Source organism: Pelodiscus sinensis, unplaced genomic scaffold (genome assembly GCF_049634645.1).
Source record: "Pelodiscus sinensis isolate JC-2024 unplaced genomic scaffold, ASM4963464v1 ctg125, whole genome shotgun sequence".
NCBI lineage: Eukaryota > Metazoa > Chordata > Testudines > Trionychidae > Pelodiscus > Pelodiscus sinensis.
The window spans coordinates 188,855-200,188 of record NW_027465977.1 but is presented as its reverse complement, the minus strand read 5'-3'; the positions used below and the strand labels follow the sequence as shown (position 1 = coordinate 200,188).

General features: G+C 64.0%; 1 protein-coding gene across 1 annotated transcript; it reads left to right on the top strand.

The window, feature by feature from the left end:
- The first annotated feature begins 1,231 nt into the window (after positions 1-1,231).
- Positions 1,232-7,122, top strand: TMEM86B (transmembrane protein 86B). Its single transcript, XM_075917604.1, has 3 exons — positions 1,232-1,405; positions 2,809-3,058; positions 3,368-7,122. The coding sequence occupies exons 1-3, from the start codon at positions 1,355-1,357 to the stop codon at positions 3,763-3,765; spliced, it is 699 nt and encodes a 232-aa protein (XP_075773719.1). The 5' UTR covers positions 1,232-1,354; the 3' UTR covers positions 3,766-7,122.
- The last annotated feature ends 4,212 nt before the right edge of the window (positions 7,123-11,334 follow it).

Below are 11,334 nucleotides of genomic sequence, written 5' to 3'. Positions count from 1 at the left end.
AGGGGTCGGGGGGCAGAGATGGTCAGAAGTGGGGGAGGGAAAAGTTACTCTCTCCTCCCTGCAGGTACTATCTGGTGGGGGGGGGGGGGGGGTTTGGGCGGCCCATGATGCACCTGCCCTTTAAGGCCTGGGATGCCCCCCCCCCCCCCCCCGCCAGACTTGGTGGCCTCCCTGCCTCTGACCCGAATCCCACCGCTGCCACCAACACCAGGCCAGGCTACAGCCCGTTCCCGCGGCCTCTCCAATGATGGTCTCCCCTTCCTTTGCCCCTCGGGGGCGGTTTACAGAAAGGGGTTTCTCTTCCTCTCCCACCCTGGGGGATTTGGGGCCCTTTCCCTGCCTCCTCGCTTTGGAAGTGGGGCGGGATTTATGGGGATCCACTCCACGGCGGTTTGGGGGTGACGCCTCGGATTGTAGGGCATGGTGGGGAGGGGTCCCCCCAAGTAGCAGATATCAGCTAAGGGGCTGCCCCCTCACCCACCCTCTGATCTTCCCAGCCTCTCCAGAGAGGTTCTGCTTTGCACTAGTTTGGGGGCAGGTCGTAGCACATGGCAGGAAGCGGGTGTGGCTGGCGTGGGCCCATGGGGTCCGATCCCCTCCCCCCTGCACGAACAGTCCCCCACCCCCTCCTCGTGCGGCTCCTAGCCAGGGTGACTGGGAGGGGCCCAGCTGCACCCCAGGATGCACCTTCTTCCTGTAAAAGCACTGAATTCCCCCTCTCCCCCCCGGAAAGTCAGCAGTAGCCAACGGTGATGTCCTGGTAGCCCTCCCTGCCCCCCCAGTCTCTGGCTACCACTTTAGTGGCAATATTTAAAAGCTCTTAAACAGGAACCAAATCAAGTGGCCTTTTGGGGGTCGCCCGGGGGCCTCCCCGGCGGACGCCTCCCTGGTGCCGAGGGGCCCCCGGCTCGCCTCTTTTGTTACTCCGGACGACAATAAAACACAATGGTCAAAGCCTGAGCTCGCCTCTGTCTGCTTCCAGGGCGGGGTCCGGCAGGGGGGACCTTCAACAGAGGCAAGGCTCAGATTCCAGCCCAGGCCTCAGTTCCCCTCTTCCGCCTCCTCCCCCCCCCCCCCCCCAGTTTCCTTTTTCAGCAGCTGCCTCTCTTATCAGTCGGTGCCCGGCTCTTCTCCCCCCCCCCCCAACTGCCTCTCCCTTATCAGCTGGTGCCGGGTGCAGATGAGGCAGGAGGACAGGGATCGATTTCCCCCTCCTCTCCCCCCCCCCCCCCCCCGCCTTATCTCCAGCTCTGTGGAACCCATGGGAGACGAAAGTTCAGACAGGCTCCTATAACTGGGAGTAGCAGCCAGGGTGCCTCCTGCAGCCTCCAGCCCGGAGCTCCAGCCTTGCGCCATGGACATACTGGAGACGGACACCCGCTACCGCCGAAAGAACACAGCAGATGTAAGGAGGGGGAAACTGAGGCACAAAGAGGTGACCGGGGGGGGGGGGACGACTCCTGGTGGCCTGGCTCCAAGTTCCCTTCCCCCAGCCCTCTCTGAGTCACTGGGCTCCACTCCTGTCCCAGAGCTGGGAAAAGAAGTCCTGACACCCAGCCCGCCCCTTCTCTATCCCTGGTATCCTCCAGGGGTCACATTGCGGCTGCTGAGCCTGTAAAGCTGGGCCAGGTGGGTGGGTTTTGCTGCACCTGGTTCTGGTTCAATTCCGGACGTTTTCCCATAGGCCAGCTGAGCTGTGATCGCAGCTGGGCCCAGCGAGGAAAGGAATCCGGGGCTGGTGGTAGGGGCAGCATGAATAGCCCTGGACACAGTAACAGTGACTGTGAAGGCACAGTGTCAGTAGGTTTCAGAGTGAACAGCCCGTTGGTGCAAAGGGCACAAACTCCCTGCAGAATGGAGAAACAGGAGGAGCGCAAACAACTCTCTCTTCCTCCTGGATCTGGGGATTAGTTAACAAGGGTCTTGGCACAGCTGGCCAAAAAGCAGGCTTCCGAATTAGTGCTGCTTCTTAAGCAGCAATGGGAGAAACATCGAAGAGGCTGTTTGTGCTCACACTCTTGGCTGTGAAGTAGTTGTTAAATTCCGGCCTCAGTAGGGTTCAGAGTGAACATCCACTGCGGTGAGTAAGATGTTCTTAATCAGTTCTTTCCGCCGGCCCACAGTTCAGCCTGAGATGAGATTAGCTGAATGCCCCTGGTCCATCTCCTCTTTGTCAAATAATTAGGCACCCATCCATGATTGTGGTCTCAGTAGCCTTCAGAGTCCGCCCAATGAGCTAATTCTTGGTATTAATAATGTTCAGTGAGCTGTAAGTAGTTTTCAGTGTTAACACCAGGCGCTAACCAATAGGCCTGTTGGTTGAATCAGGTCACCGTTAGCCTTTGGAATCAACATGGCAAAATAATAGACACAACCCAATGTCTAAGAATTGAACGATTAGTGTTACAATCGAAATAACACACCAGTGAGATTGTTCCGTTAACTCTGAAACTTAATGACTTCCTGTGTCCAACCATCACTGCTCAGTATGTTTCAGGGTGAACACCCTGAGCCAGGCCTGGTTATTGACCGGTATCACGAGAGGTACGTTAACATGACGACAGTTAACAGGGCTGCTCTTACAGAGCCAGCCCTCAGTAGGTTTCAGGGTTAACATGCGTGATGACTAGTTTTGAAGCCGGTGTAGTCCTCCCGGGTCACCGCAAGGGGGACTGAGGTGTGTTTGCTCCCGGTGTGATCTTGTTCCCTACCCCCGATTGGAGCGAGGGGTGGTTCTGAGCTGGCCGGGCTGTGTGCTCCCTGGTACAGCTGGGCCCCAGTCCTGTGCATTTCCACCCCTCTCCGCAGGCCGTGAGCCGCGCCCTCTTCCTGCTGCCGTTCCTGGCCTCCTGCGGCCTCTACTTCTTCCTGTGGCTGCCTGAGCCCAGCTGGCTCAGTGCCGGGGTCAAAGCCCTCCCGATCCTGAGCCTGGTCGTCTTCCTGCTTGCCCAGGCCCGGCGAGATGGTGCCTGGGCCCCCTCGGCCCTTGGGATCTGCTGGGGGCTGCTGTTCTCCAGCGTCGGCGACACCTGCCTGGTCTGGTCACTGTTCCTCCCAGGTGCGAGGAGGGGGGTGAGGGGCAGCGGCAGGGCTGAGTGGGGGAGGGAATGAGGGGAAGGAATGGGGGTGGGGCGAGGGAGTGAGGGCCCCAGGCAGGGAGTGGGGGAGCAGGGGCTGTGAGTTGGGGGTGAGGGGGCGAGGGACTGGGGCCTGGGAGTGAGGGGCAGGGCTGGGGGGGCAGGAGTGAGGGGTATGGGCAGGGTTGGGGGGCAAGGGCGTAAGGGGCAGGCGCAGGAGTGAGGGGCAGGGCTGGGGGGGGTGCGGGAGTGAGGGGCACGGCTCTGACGCTGCCTCCCTTCCCCCGCAGGCATGGCAGTCTTTGCCGGGGGGCACGTCTGTTACCTCTGGGCCCTGGGCCTGCACCCCCTGCACCCCCGGCTGCTGTTGCTGGGGGGGCTGGCCTGGGCAGGGGCCTACGGAGCGCTGTGGCCCTGCCTGCCGCCCGGTGTCCACGTGCCAGCCGTGGGCGTCTACGGGGCCCTGCTGGCGGCCGTGGGCTGGCGGGCCCTGGCCCACCCTGCCCCCCGCCTGGCCGCGGGCGCCGGCGCCCTGCTCTTCATGGCCTCCGACCTGGCCCTGGCCCTGGACCACTTCTGCGGCCGCCTGCCCCACGCCCGGCTCCTCGTCATGGCCACCTACTACGCCGCCCAGGGGCTGCTGGCCTTCTCGGCCCCCCGGGTCCGCCCCCGCCCCAAGGAGACGTGAGCCCCCCACATCTGTGACCTCTGACCCCTGGGGGGCCAAGATGCCCCACCACCTGGAATGATCCCCTTGAGCTTTGCCCCTTCCCGTGTGCCAGCAGGCCCAATTACAGCTCGTTTGCTCACCTGTGCTGACTGATGTGGGGGGGGCGGGGCGGGGCGGGCTGGGGGGGGGCAGCCCCTGCGGGGACAAGCACCGGTGGCCTCCGAGGAGACACCAACCTCCAAGGGTCGTGCTGACGCCCAGCACGGCCGCCCAAGGGCCCTCGACCGGGAATCTTCTCCCCGGAGGCTGGCCGATCCGCCAAGGCCACCCCCGCCTGACCCCGGCCCTTGATGCCACCCGGGGGAGAGCCAAGGTGTGGAGCTGGGGTGGAACCTCCCAGCCCTGTGGGGCCTTAGGGGGCAGGGTTGGGGGTTGCTGCCCCTCACGGGGGGCGTGTCAAGGGGGGGATGCTACATAAAGAGCTGAAAAAACCCAGCCCCTGTGTTTCTCCCCCCCCCCCCCCCCAGGGGCCGCATCTCTGTGCCCAGTGCCTGTGTAACACAGCCGCCCTGGCTCCCGGCCCCCCCCCCCCCGCCACTGCTTTCCCCGGAGGGGGGGCGGGATCTGGGAGTCTCCCTGGTTCCGGGGCTGAGGCCCTGCGGAGCCGCGCAGGCGACGGGCGAGGCTGGGGCGGGGCGGGACTGGCGGCCAAAGGGCACGGACCAGACCGGATCCCTGACGGAGTCGCTGCAGGTGTCGGATTCTGTTGGTGAGAGGTTTTGCTGAGCTCCTCCCCCCACTATGCAACAGCCCCCAGAGCCAGGGAGAGAGCCCAGGAGTCCTGCCCCCCCCCCCACACTCTACCCACTAGACCCCACTCCCAGCCCAGAGCCAGGGAGAGAGGCCAGGAGTCCTGTCCCCCTCCCCCCACCCACACACACTCTACCCACTAGACCCCACTCCCAGCCCAGAGCCAGGGAGAGGGGCCAGGAGTCCTGTCCCCCTCCCCCCCCACACACACTCTACCCACTAGACCCCACTCCCTTCCCAGAGCCAGGGAGAGGGGCCAGGAGTCCTGTCCCCCTCCCCCCCACACACACACTCTACCCACTAGACCCCACTCCCAGCCCAGAGCCAGGGAGAGGGGCCAGGAGTCCTGTCCCCCTCCCCCCACCCACACACACTCTACCCACTAGACCCCACTCCCAGCCCAGAGCCAGGGAGAGGGGCCAGGAGTCCTGTCCCCCTCCCCCCCACACACACACTCTACCCACTAGACCCCACTCCCAGCCCAGAGCCAGGGAGAGGGGCCAGGAGTCCTGTCCCCCTCCCCCCACCCACACACTCTACCCACTAGACCCCACTCCCAGCCCAGAGCCAGGGAGAGAGGCCAGGAGTCCTGCCCCCCCCCCACACACACTCTACCCACTAGACCCCACTCCCTTCCCAGAGCCAGGGAGAGAGGCCAGGAGTCCTACCCCCCCCACACACACACACACTCTACCCACTAGACCCCACTCCCTTCCCAGAGCCAGGGAGAGAGCCCAGGAGTCCTACCCCCCCACACACACACACACTCTACCCACTAGACCCTACTCTCTTTCTAGAGCCAGGGAGAGAGCCCAGGAGTCCTGACTGCTGGCCCCTCCCCTGGCTCTCACCACTAAACTCTACTCCCCTCCCAGAGCTGGGGATAGGGCTCCAGGGCTGAAGGGCAGGGAGAGCCCACTGGGTTCTCCTTCAGCCCAGACGACAGGTGCGGGGCAGAGCCGGATGGAGGCACAGATGTACCAGGCCCACTTACTAGACGCGCTTCCTGTCCCTTGTGCCTAGAGAGAGAAGCTTAAAACATCACCTGAAGGGCCCAGACACTGCTTGGGGGGGGGGGGGGGGGGCTTCCCCGGGCCTCTCTAGGACTATTAATGCTCAGTCCCACTGCTATGAGGGGTCCCTTGCCCGGGGCCTCCATGCATCAGGGAGAGCAGAGTGCAGTGGCTGTGGGTGTCAGCGACGGGGAGGGAGATCCCACCGCTGGCACCAATCTCTCTCTCCAGGCACTTCATGGGGGTCTCTGGGTTCTTCTGCTGTCTCTATTGTCTTTGCCCCTCCTGTGCCTAGAGGTGGCAGTGTTTGCTCTGCAAATCACCCAGCTGGGCCTTCCGTGACAGCACAAGGACGCTGGCAGGGGGCTGACCAGGCCCCGCCGGCTGGGCCCAATAGGGCAGGGAGCAGAAATGAAAACAAACAAGGGCTTCGGGCCAGCTGTGGGCGTCCGAAACTCTGTGGGTCAAAGGGTGGACAAGTCTACCACAGACAAGTCTACCGGGCCCGGGGCCAGCAGGGGACACTCTCCCCTGGCGAGCAAGGGGCACTGTGCTCCGTGGGGAGGGCTTTCTGATGCGTCCTGGCCAAAGCTCAGCCCTGGGTCGGGAGATTTGCACTTCCCGAGACCCCTTCGCTCGCACTGATTTGCACGGCAGCTTTCCTGGGTTCGGCAGAAAAGGCCCTTCGGGTTTACCCTGCTTTCGTGCCGTTCCCGCGCGTGTAAAACCCTCGGGGCCGCGCCGCCCGCTTCCGGCTCTTCGCAGCAAACGGTTGGAAGAGCCGCCCCGAAACCAGGAAGAAAGCGCCAAGGTTGGTCCTTCGCGGCCGTTCACACCCCGAGGAAGCTTCTCGAGACCCGGGAGAAAAGGGAGCTCGCGCCGCAGGCCCTGGGGCCTAGTGAGGAAACGTCTGTCGCCCAAAGCGGGGTGTTCTGCGTGGGGGCGGCTTTCCAAGGGCGTGTCCACACGGGCACGGTTGGGTGGGCGACAAATCAGGGAGAGCGTTTCCGCTGCCACGGGGAGCACCGCAGCCAGCCACGGGGCGAACGGGGCTCAGCGTGGATCGGCGGGATCCTTTTTCCCCCTTGGCCACCCGTCACCAAAATAAACCCCGCTACTTACCCAGAAAAGTGAAAAGGGTTTTTTTCTGTGCACCGATTTTCACCTGGTTTTGTCCTGGTGAGAAAGGGGAAGGGGCCTGCACATCTTGTACTCGCTCCTCGGCTGTTCCACGGTGCTGGCTTAATCCCCACCTTCCACCCCAGAGTCAGTCGCATCCCAGAACCAAGGGAGGGGCCCTTTTATAACCAGCCCCACCCCAAAGGAGCCATGTCGAACCCACCCTCCTGCTCCGCCACAGAGGTGTCGGTCCCCATCTTGTTGGGGGGGGTGTGTCTGTACCCCGCTGTTGGGGTGTGTGTCTGTACCCCGCTGTTGGGGGAGGGGCCAGAAGTCTTGGTGCTGCTGTTACGGAAATAGACCAGATGTTCTCAGCAGCTCTGAATAGGGGAAAGTAACGGCCAGGGGCTAGAACGAGGGACCCGGAGCCAGGGCTCCTGGGTTCTCTCCCCAGCACAGGGCGGGGAGTGGGGGCTAGTGGTTAGAGCAGGGAGGGCTGGGAGCCAGGGCTCCTGGGTTCTCTCCCCAGCACCGGGCGGGGAGTGGGGGCTAGTGGTTAGAGCAGGGAGGGCTGGGAGCCAGGGCTCCTGGGTTCTCTCCCCAGCCCTGGAAGGGGAGTGAGGCCTAGTGGTTGGAGCAGGGCCAAGGCTTCAAACCGCTCTGCTGTGCCCCCTTGTGGTGATAGCTACACATTTATCAGTCCCATGATGCTCCAGGGTGCTCCTCTCTGTCCCGGACCGGGCCTGGGCTATATGGTAAGTAACAGCCCCTCCCCCAACTCCTCTGCAGCCCCTGCCCAGCCCCCACCCCTCTCGCTCTCAGCCAGGGGCCTAGGCAGAAGGGACCACATGGGTGCCCAAGAATGGGGGAGGTTCAAGCCCCAGCCCTGCCGGTGCCCCTCACTCCCCCCTTCCCCCGCTGCCCCAGCCAGCCCAGCCCGGGCTCTCCCCCCCCCCCCCCAGTGCTCCTTGGTAGCCCAGGAGTTTACATTTCTCTGGGAGCCAGAGCCCGCTGGTTCTCCCCCCTGGCTCGGGGCTGATGCTCCGTGCCTGCCCCAGTGCGGTATCTCGCCCCCCGGCTCAGGTGAGCAGCTCCCTCTGGGTCCCACGCCCACAACTAACACTACCCCAGGCCCCTCTCCCCGGCGGGTGGCGAGGCCCCGGGCAGCGAGCGCAGGCAGATCCCTCCCCACTGCCATCTCCAGTGGCCCCGTCTCCCTCCCGGGGCCCTCGGTGGGGCAGAAATACGGCGTCACCCTGGGGAGCAGCCTCCTGGCCAGGTGCAGAGCCACCCAGCCACTGATGGAGAGTGACGGCGAGGGGGATTTTGGATGGAGGGCCTGTCCCCCCAGGCCTCAGGGTGGGGCCTGGCTGGCTCAGGGGGGCAGAGAATGGGGCAGGGGCCTGTCCCCTCTAGGGGGCGCCAGCTCCCACCCAGCGCCAGGGCAGGGCCTGGCTGGCTGGAGGGGGGGGCAGGGAATGGGGCAGGGGCCCCTAGATAATTATTGATTATCTAGTAGCAACAATCCAGCCCCCATCTCCTGTTCCCACCCAGCCCCCATCTCCTGGTCTCTCTAATTATTGATTATCTAGTAGCAACGATCCATATTAGGTTGATAATCATTGCTAATTGCCTGGTTGCTATGGGTGTAATTAACAATGAGCTGCTAATGACCGCTAATTGCACCCCACAGTTAATTACCCCCAGATCCATAATTAATGGTGCCATGTTAATAATGGCAATATATTAATATTTTACAAGAGGTACTAATTGACCACCTGTCATTGCTCAAGCTGCCGGATGCTGGGTTGCTAATTCACCAGCTGTCATGGCCGGTCATTACCACTTAGCCATTAACGAGGCCATGCTGGGGGTGGGGTGGGGGGGGTCCGGGTCCTTCAGCGGCAGGAAGAGGGGCTGGTGGGTAAGGCAGGAGCTGGATTTAAGCAGAGGGCAGAGAGGGGCTAGAGAAAGGGGGGGGGTCTTGCGTGGGAGCCGCGAGGTGGTTCGGCCTCGGGGCGCAGGCCTGGGGTGAGGCTGTGAGAATCCTGCGCCCAGTTCTGGGGCCTGCTCTTGAATATCCCCAGGGATGCAGATTCCACGACCCCCCCAGGCAACTCGTTCCTGTGCTGAGCCACCCGGACAGGCAGGAAGTTTTCCCTGATGTCCAACCTCACCCTCCCTGGCTGCAATTTCAGCCCCTTGTTTCTTGTCCTGTCCTCAGAGGCCGAGGAGAAACCCCCCCCCCCCCGTGTGACACCCTTTTAGATACATGAAAGATGCTACCAGGTCCCCTCAGTCTTCTCTTTTCTAACCTAAAGGAGCCCAGTTCTTTCAGCCCTCCCTGCCAGCTCCTGTGTCCCTTGTTTGCTCTTCTCTGGCCCCTCCTGTCCCCCTCTGCCCTGACACATGGCGCCCGAAAGCCGACATAACAGGCTGGTTGGGGACGGGTCTCTTCTCCCCAACCCCCACTTCCTCCAGCTCAGTCCCTGCCTCCCCATCTCCCCCGCCCATCCCGCCGGCCCGACGCCACCGTGGGGGTCAGCTTGTGCGTCTGTCTGGGGAGCCCAGCTCGGACACCCGCACCAGAGGCTGCCAGCCAGTGTGTCCCAGGAGTAGGGTGTGGGTGACAGAACCCAGGCGTCCGGCTTCCAGCCCTGCCCCCGCTCTTGCCACCAGCCCCCACTCCCGTCCCAGAACTAGGACAGAACCCAAGAATCCTGGCCCCCAGCCCCTTCCATCTAACCACTAGGCCCCACTCCCTTTCCCAGGGCTGAGAGAGAACCCAAGAGTCCTGGCCCCCAGCTCCCTCCATCTAACCACTAGGCCCCACTCCCTTTCCCAGGGCTGAGAGAGAACCCAGGAGTCCTGGCCCCCAGCCCCCTCCATCTAACCACTAGGCCCCACTCCCTTTCCCAGGGCTGAGAGAGAACCCAGGAGTCCTGGCCCCCAGCCCCCTCCATCTAACCACTAGGCACCACTCCCTTTCCCAGGGCTGAGAGAGAACCCAGGAGTCCTGGCCCCCAGCCCCCTCCATCTAACCACTAGGCCCCACTCCCTTTCCTAGGGCTGAGAGAGAACCCAGGAGTCCTGGCCCCCAGCCCCCTCCATCTAACCACTAGGCCCCACTCCCTTTCCCAGGGCTGAGAGAGAACCCAGGAGTCCATTGTGGACACAGGGTGACTGGGGGCGTATGGTCTGGGAGCAGCAGGCTGGGTCCCTCGCTGTGCTCACTGGCCACCGTCTGTCCATCTGTCTGGGCTCCCCCACCCCCACTGGAGCTCAGTGCCAGCCCCAGGGCTGCTGGCATGGGGGGGGTGTGCTGTGGATGGGGGATGCTCTGCTGGGCCTGTTCCCCAGGCATTGAGTTCTCTTCAAGCCTCCACTGGCTCCGGCCGCCTCTTCTCTTCCCTCCCCCCAGACTGTGCCCCGCCCCAGGCACCGTGGGTCACCCTGGCCAGGGAGACCGACGGGACCCCCCGGGGACTTTCAGCACAAAGGGGTGAGTCGGGGGATGGGCGGCTGAGAACCCAGGAGTCCTGGCTCCCGCCCTGCCCCCGCCCAGCCCACTGGCTGCATCTCCGCACTGGAGGAAGCGGACTGGGGGGGGGAGGAGGGTCGTGTATAATTGGCCTCCTGCGGGTTTATGTCCATGTGCAGAATGAATTTTGTTCTGTGCCCCGGCTCGGAGGTGCTGCAGGGGCTGCATGCGGTGGGGGGCGGAGCTGGCAGGCTGGGAGGAGGGGGCAGAGCTGGGGAGGGTGGCTCTGGAGGGCAGGGTGGTGAGGTGGGGGAGCTGGAGGTGGTTCAGAGGGGGGTTGCAGGCGGAGGGGTCCACTCAGTGTCCCTGGGCGTTACTGGGGTGACGGGGGGAGGGGAGGGGGACTTTGTTGTGGCAGGGACCAGCAGGGAACTGGGGGCTCTGGCCAGGGGCCTGGAGAATGGAGAAAAGAACAAGTGGGGAGTGAGGGGCACCGGCAGGGCAGGGGGGAGCCCAGGGCTGAGAGATCCCCCCCCACACTTCTCCCAGGGGCAGTCTTGCCAGCCAGAGCAGAGAGGCCCCTGCTGCGCCCCCCCCCCCCGTTGATTCCCAGCATCTGATCGATGAGGAAAGTGAGTGATTCCTGCCGTTGCCAAGGCAACAAAGCATCAACTCCAAGCGTTGCTATGACGCTGGGCGATTTCCCATCTGGTTCCCATGGCGCCGCGTTGCCCTGGCCAGACTCCCGCCAGATACTCCGGGCTCCGGAGGGCGGAGTGAAGCCTAGTGGTTACAGCATGGGGGGAGGAGGTGGTGGGAGGAGCCAGCACACCTGGGTTTCCAAGGTCTAAGTTCCCCTTCCCTCCTCCAGGGGGCACTATCGACACGCCCCTGGCGCCCCCTGCTGGCGAGGCCGGGCCCTGTTCCCTGCGAGTCCCTAGCGCCCCCTGCTGGCGAGGCCGGGCCCTGCTCCCTGCGAGTCCCTGGCGCCCCCTGCTGGCGAGGCCGGGCCCTGCTCCCTGCGAGTCCCTGGCGCCCCCTGCTGGCGAGGCCGGGCCCTGCTCCCTGCGAGTCCCTGGCGCCCCCTGCTGGCGAGGCCGGGCCCTGCTCCCTGCGAGTCCCTGGCGCCCCCTGCTGGCGAGGCCGGGCCCTGCTCCCTGCGAG

Excerpts from the sequence above, each read along its gene's own strand:
- TMEM86B (XM_075917604.1), top strand. The coding sequence starts at position 1,355 with ATGGACATACTGGAGACGGACACCCGCTACCGCCGAAAGAACACAGCA. Across the intron at positions 1,406-2,808 it reads GCCGAAAGAACACAGCAGAT|GCCGTGAGCCGCGCCCTCTT; the intron begins GTAAGGAGGGGG and ends CCCTCTCCGCAG. Across the intron at positions 3,059-3,367 it reads CTGGTCACTGTTCCTCCCAG|GCATGGCAGTCTTTGCCGGG; the intron begins GTGCGAGGAGGG and ends CTTCCCCCGCAG.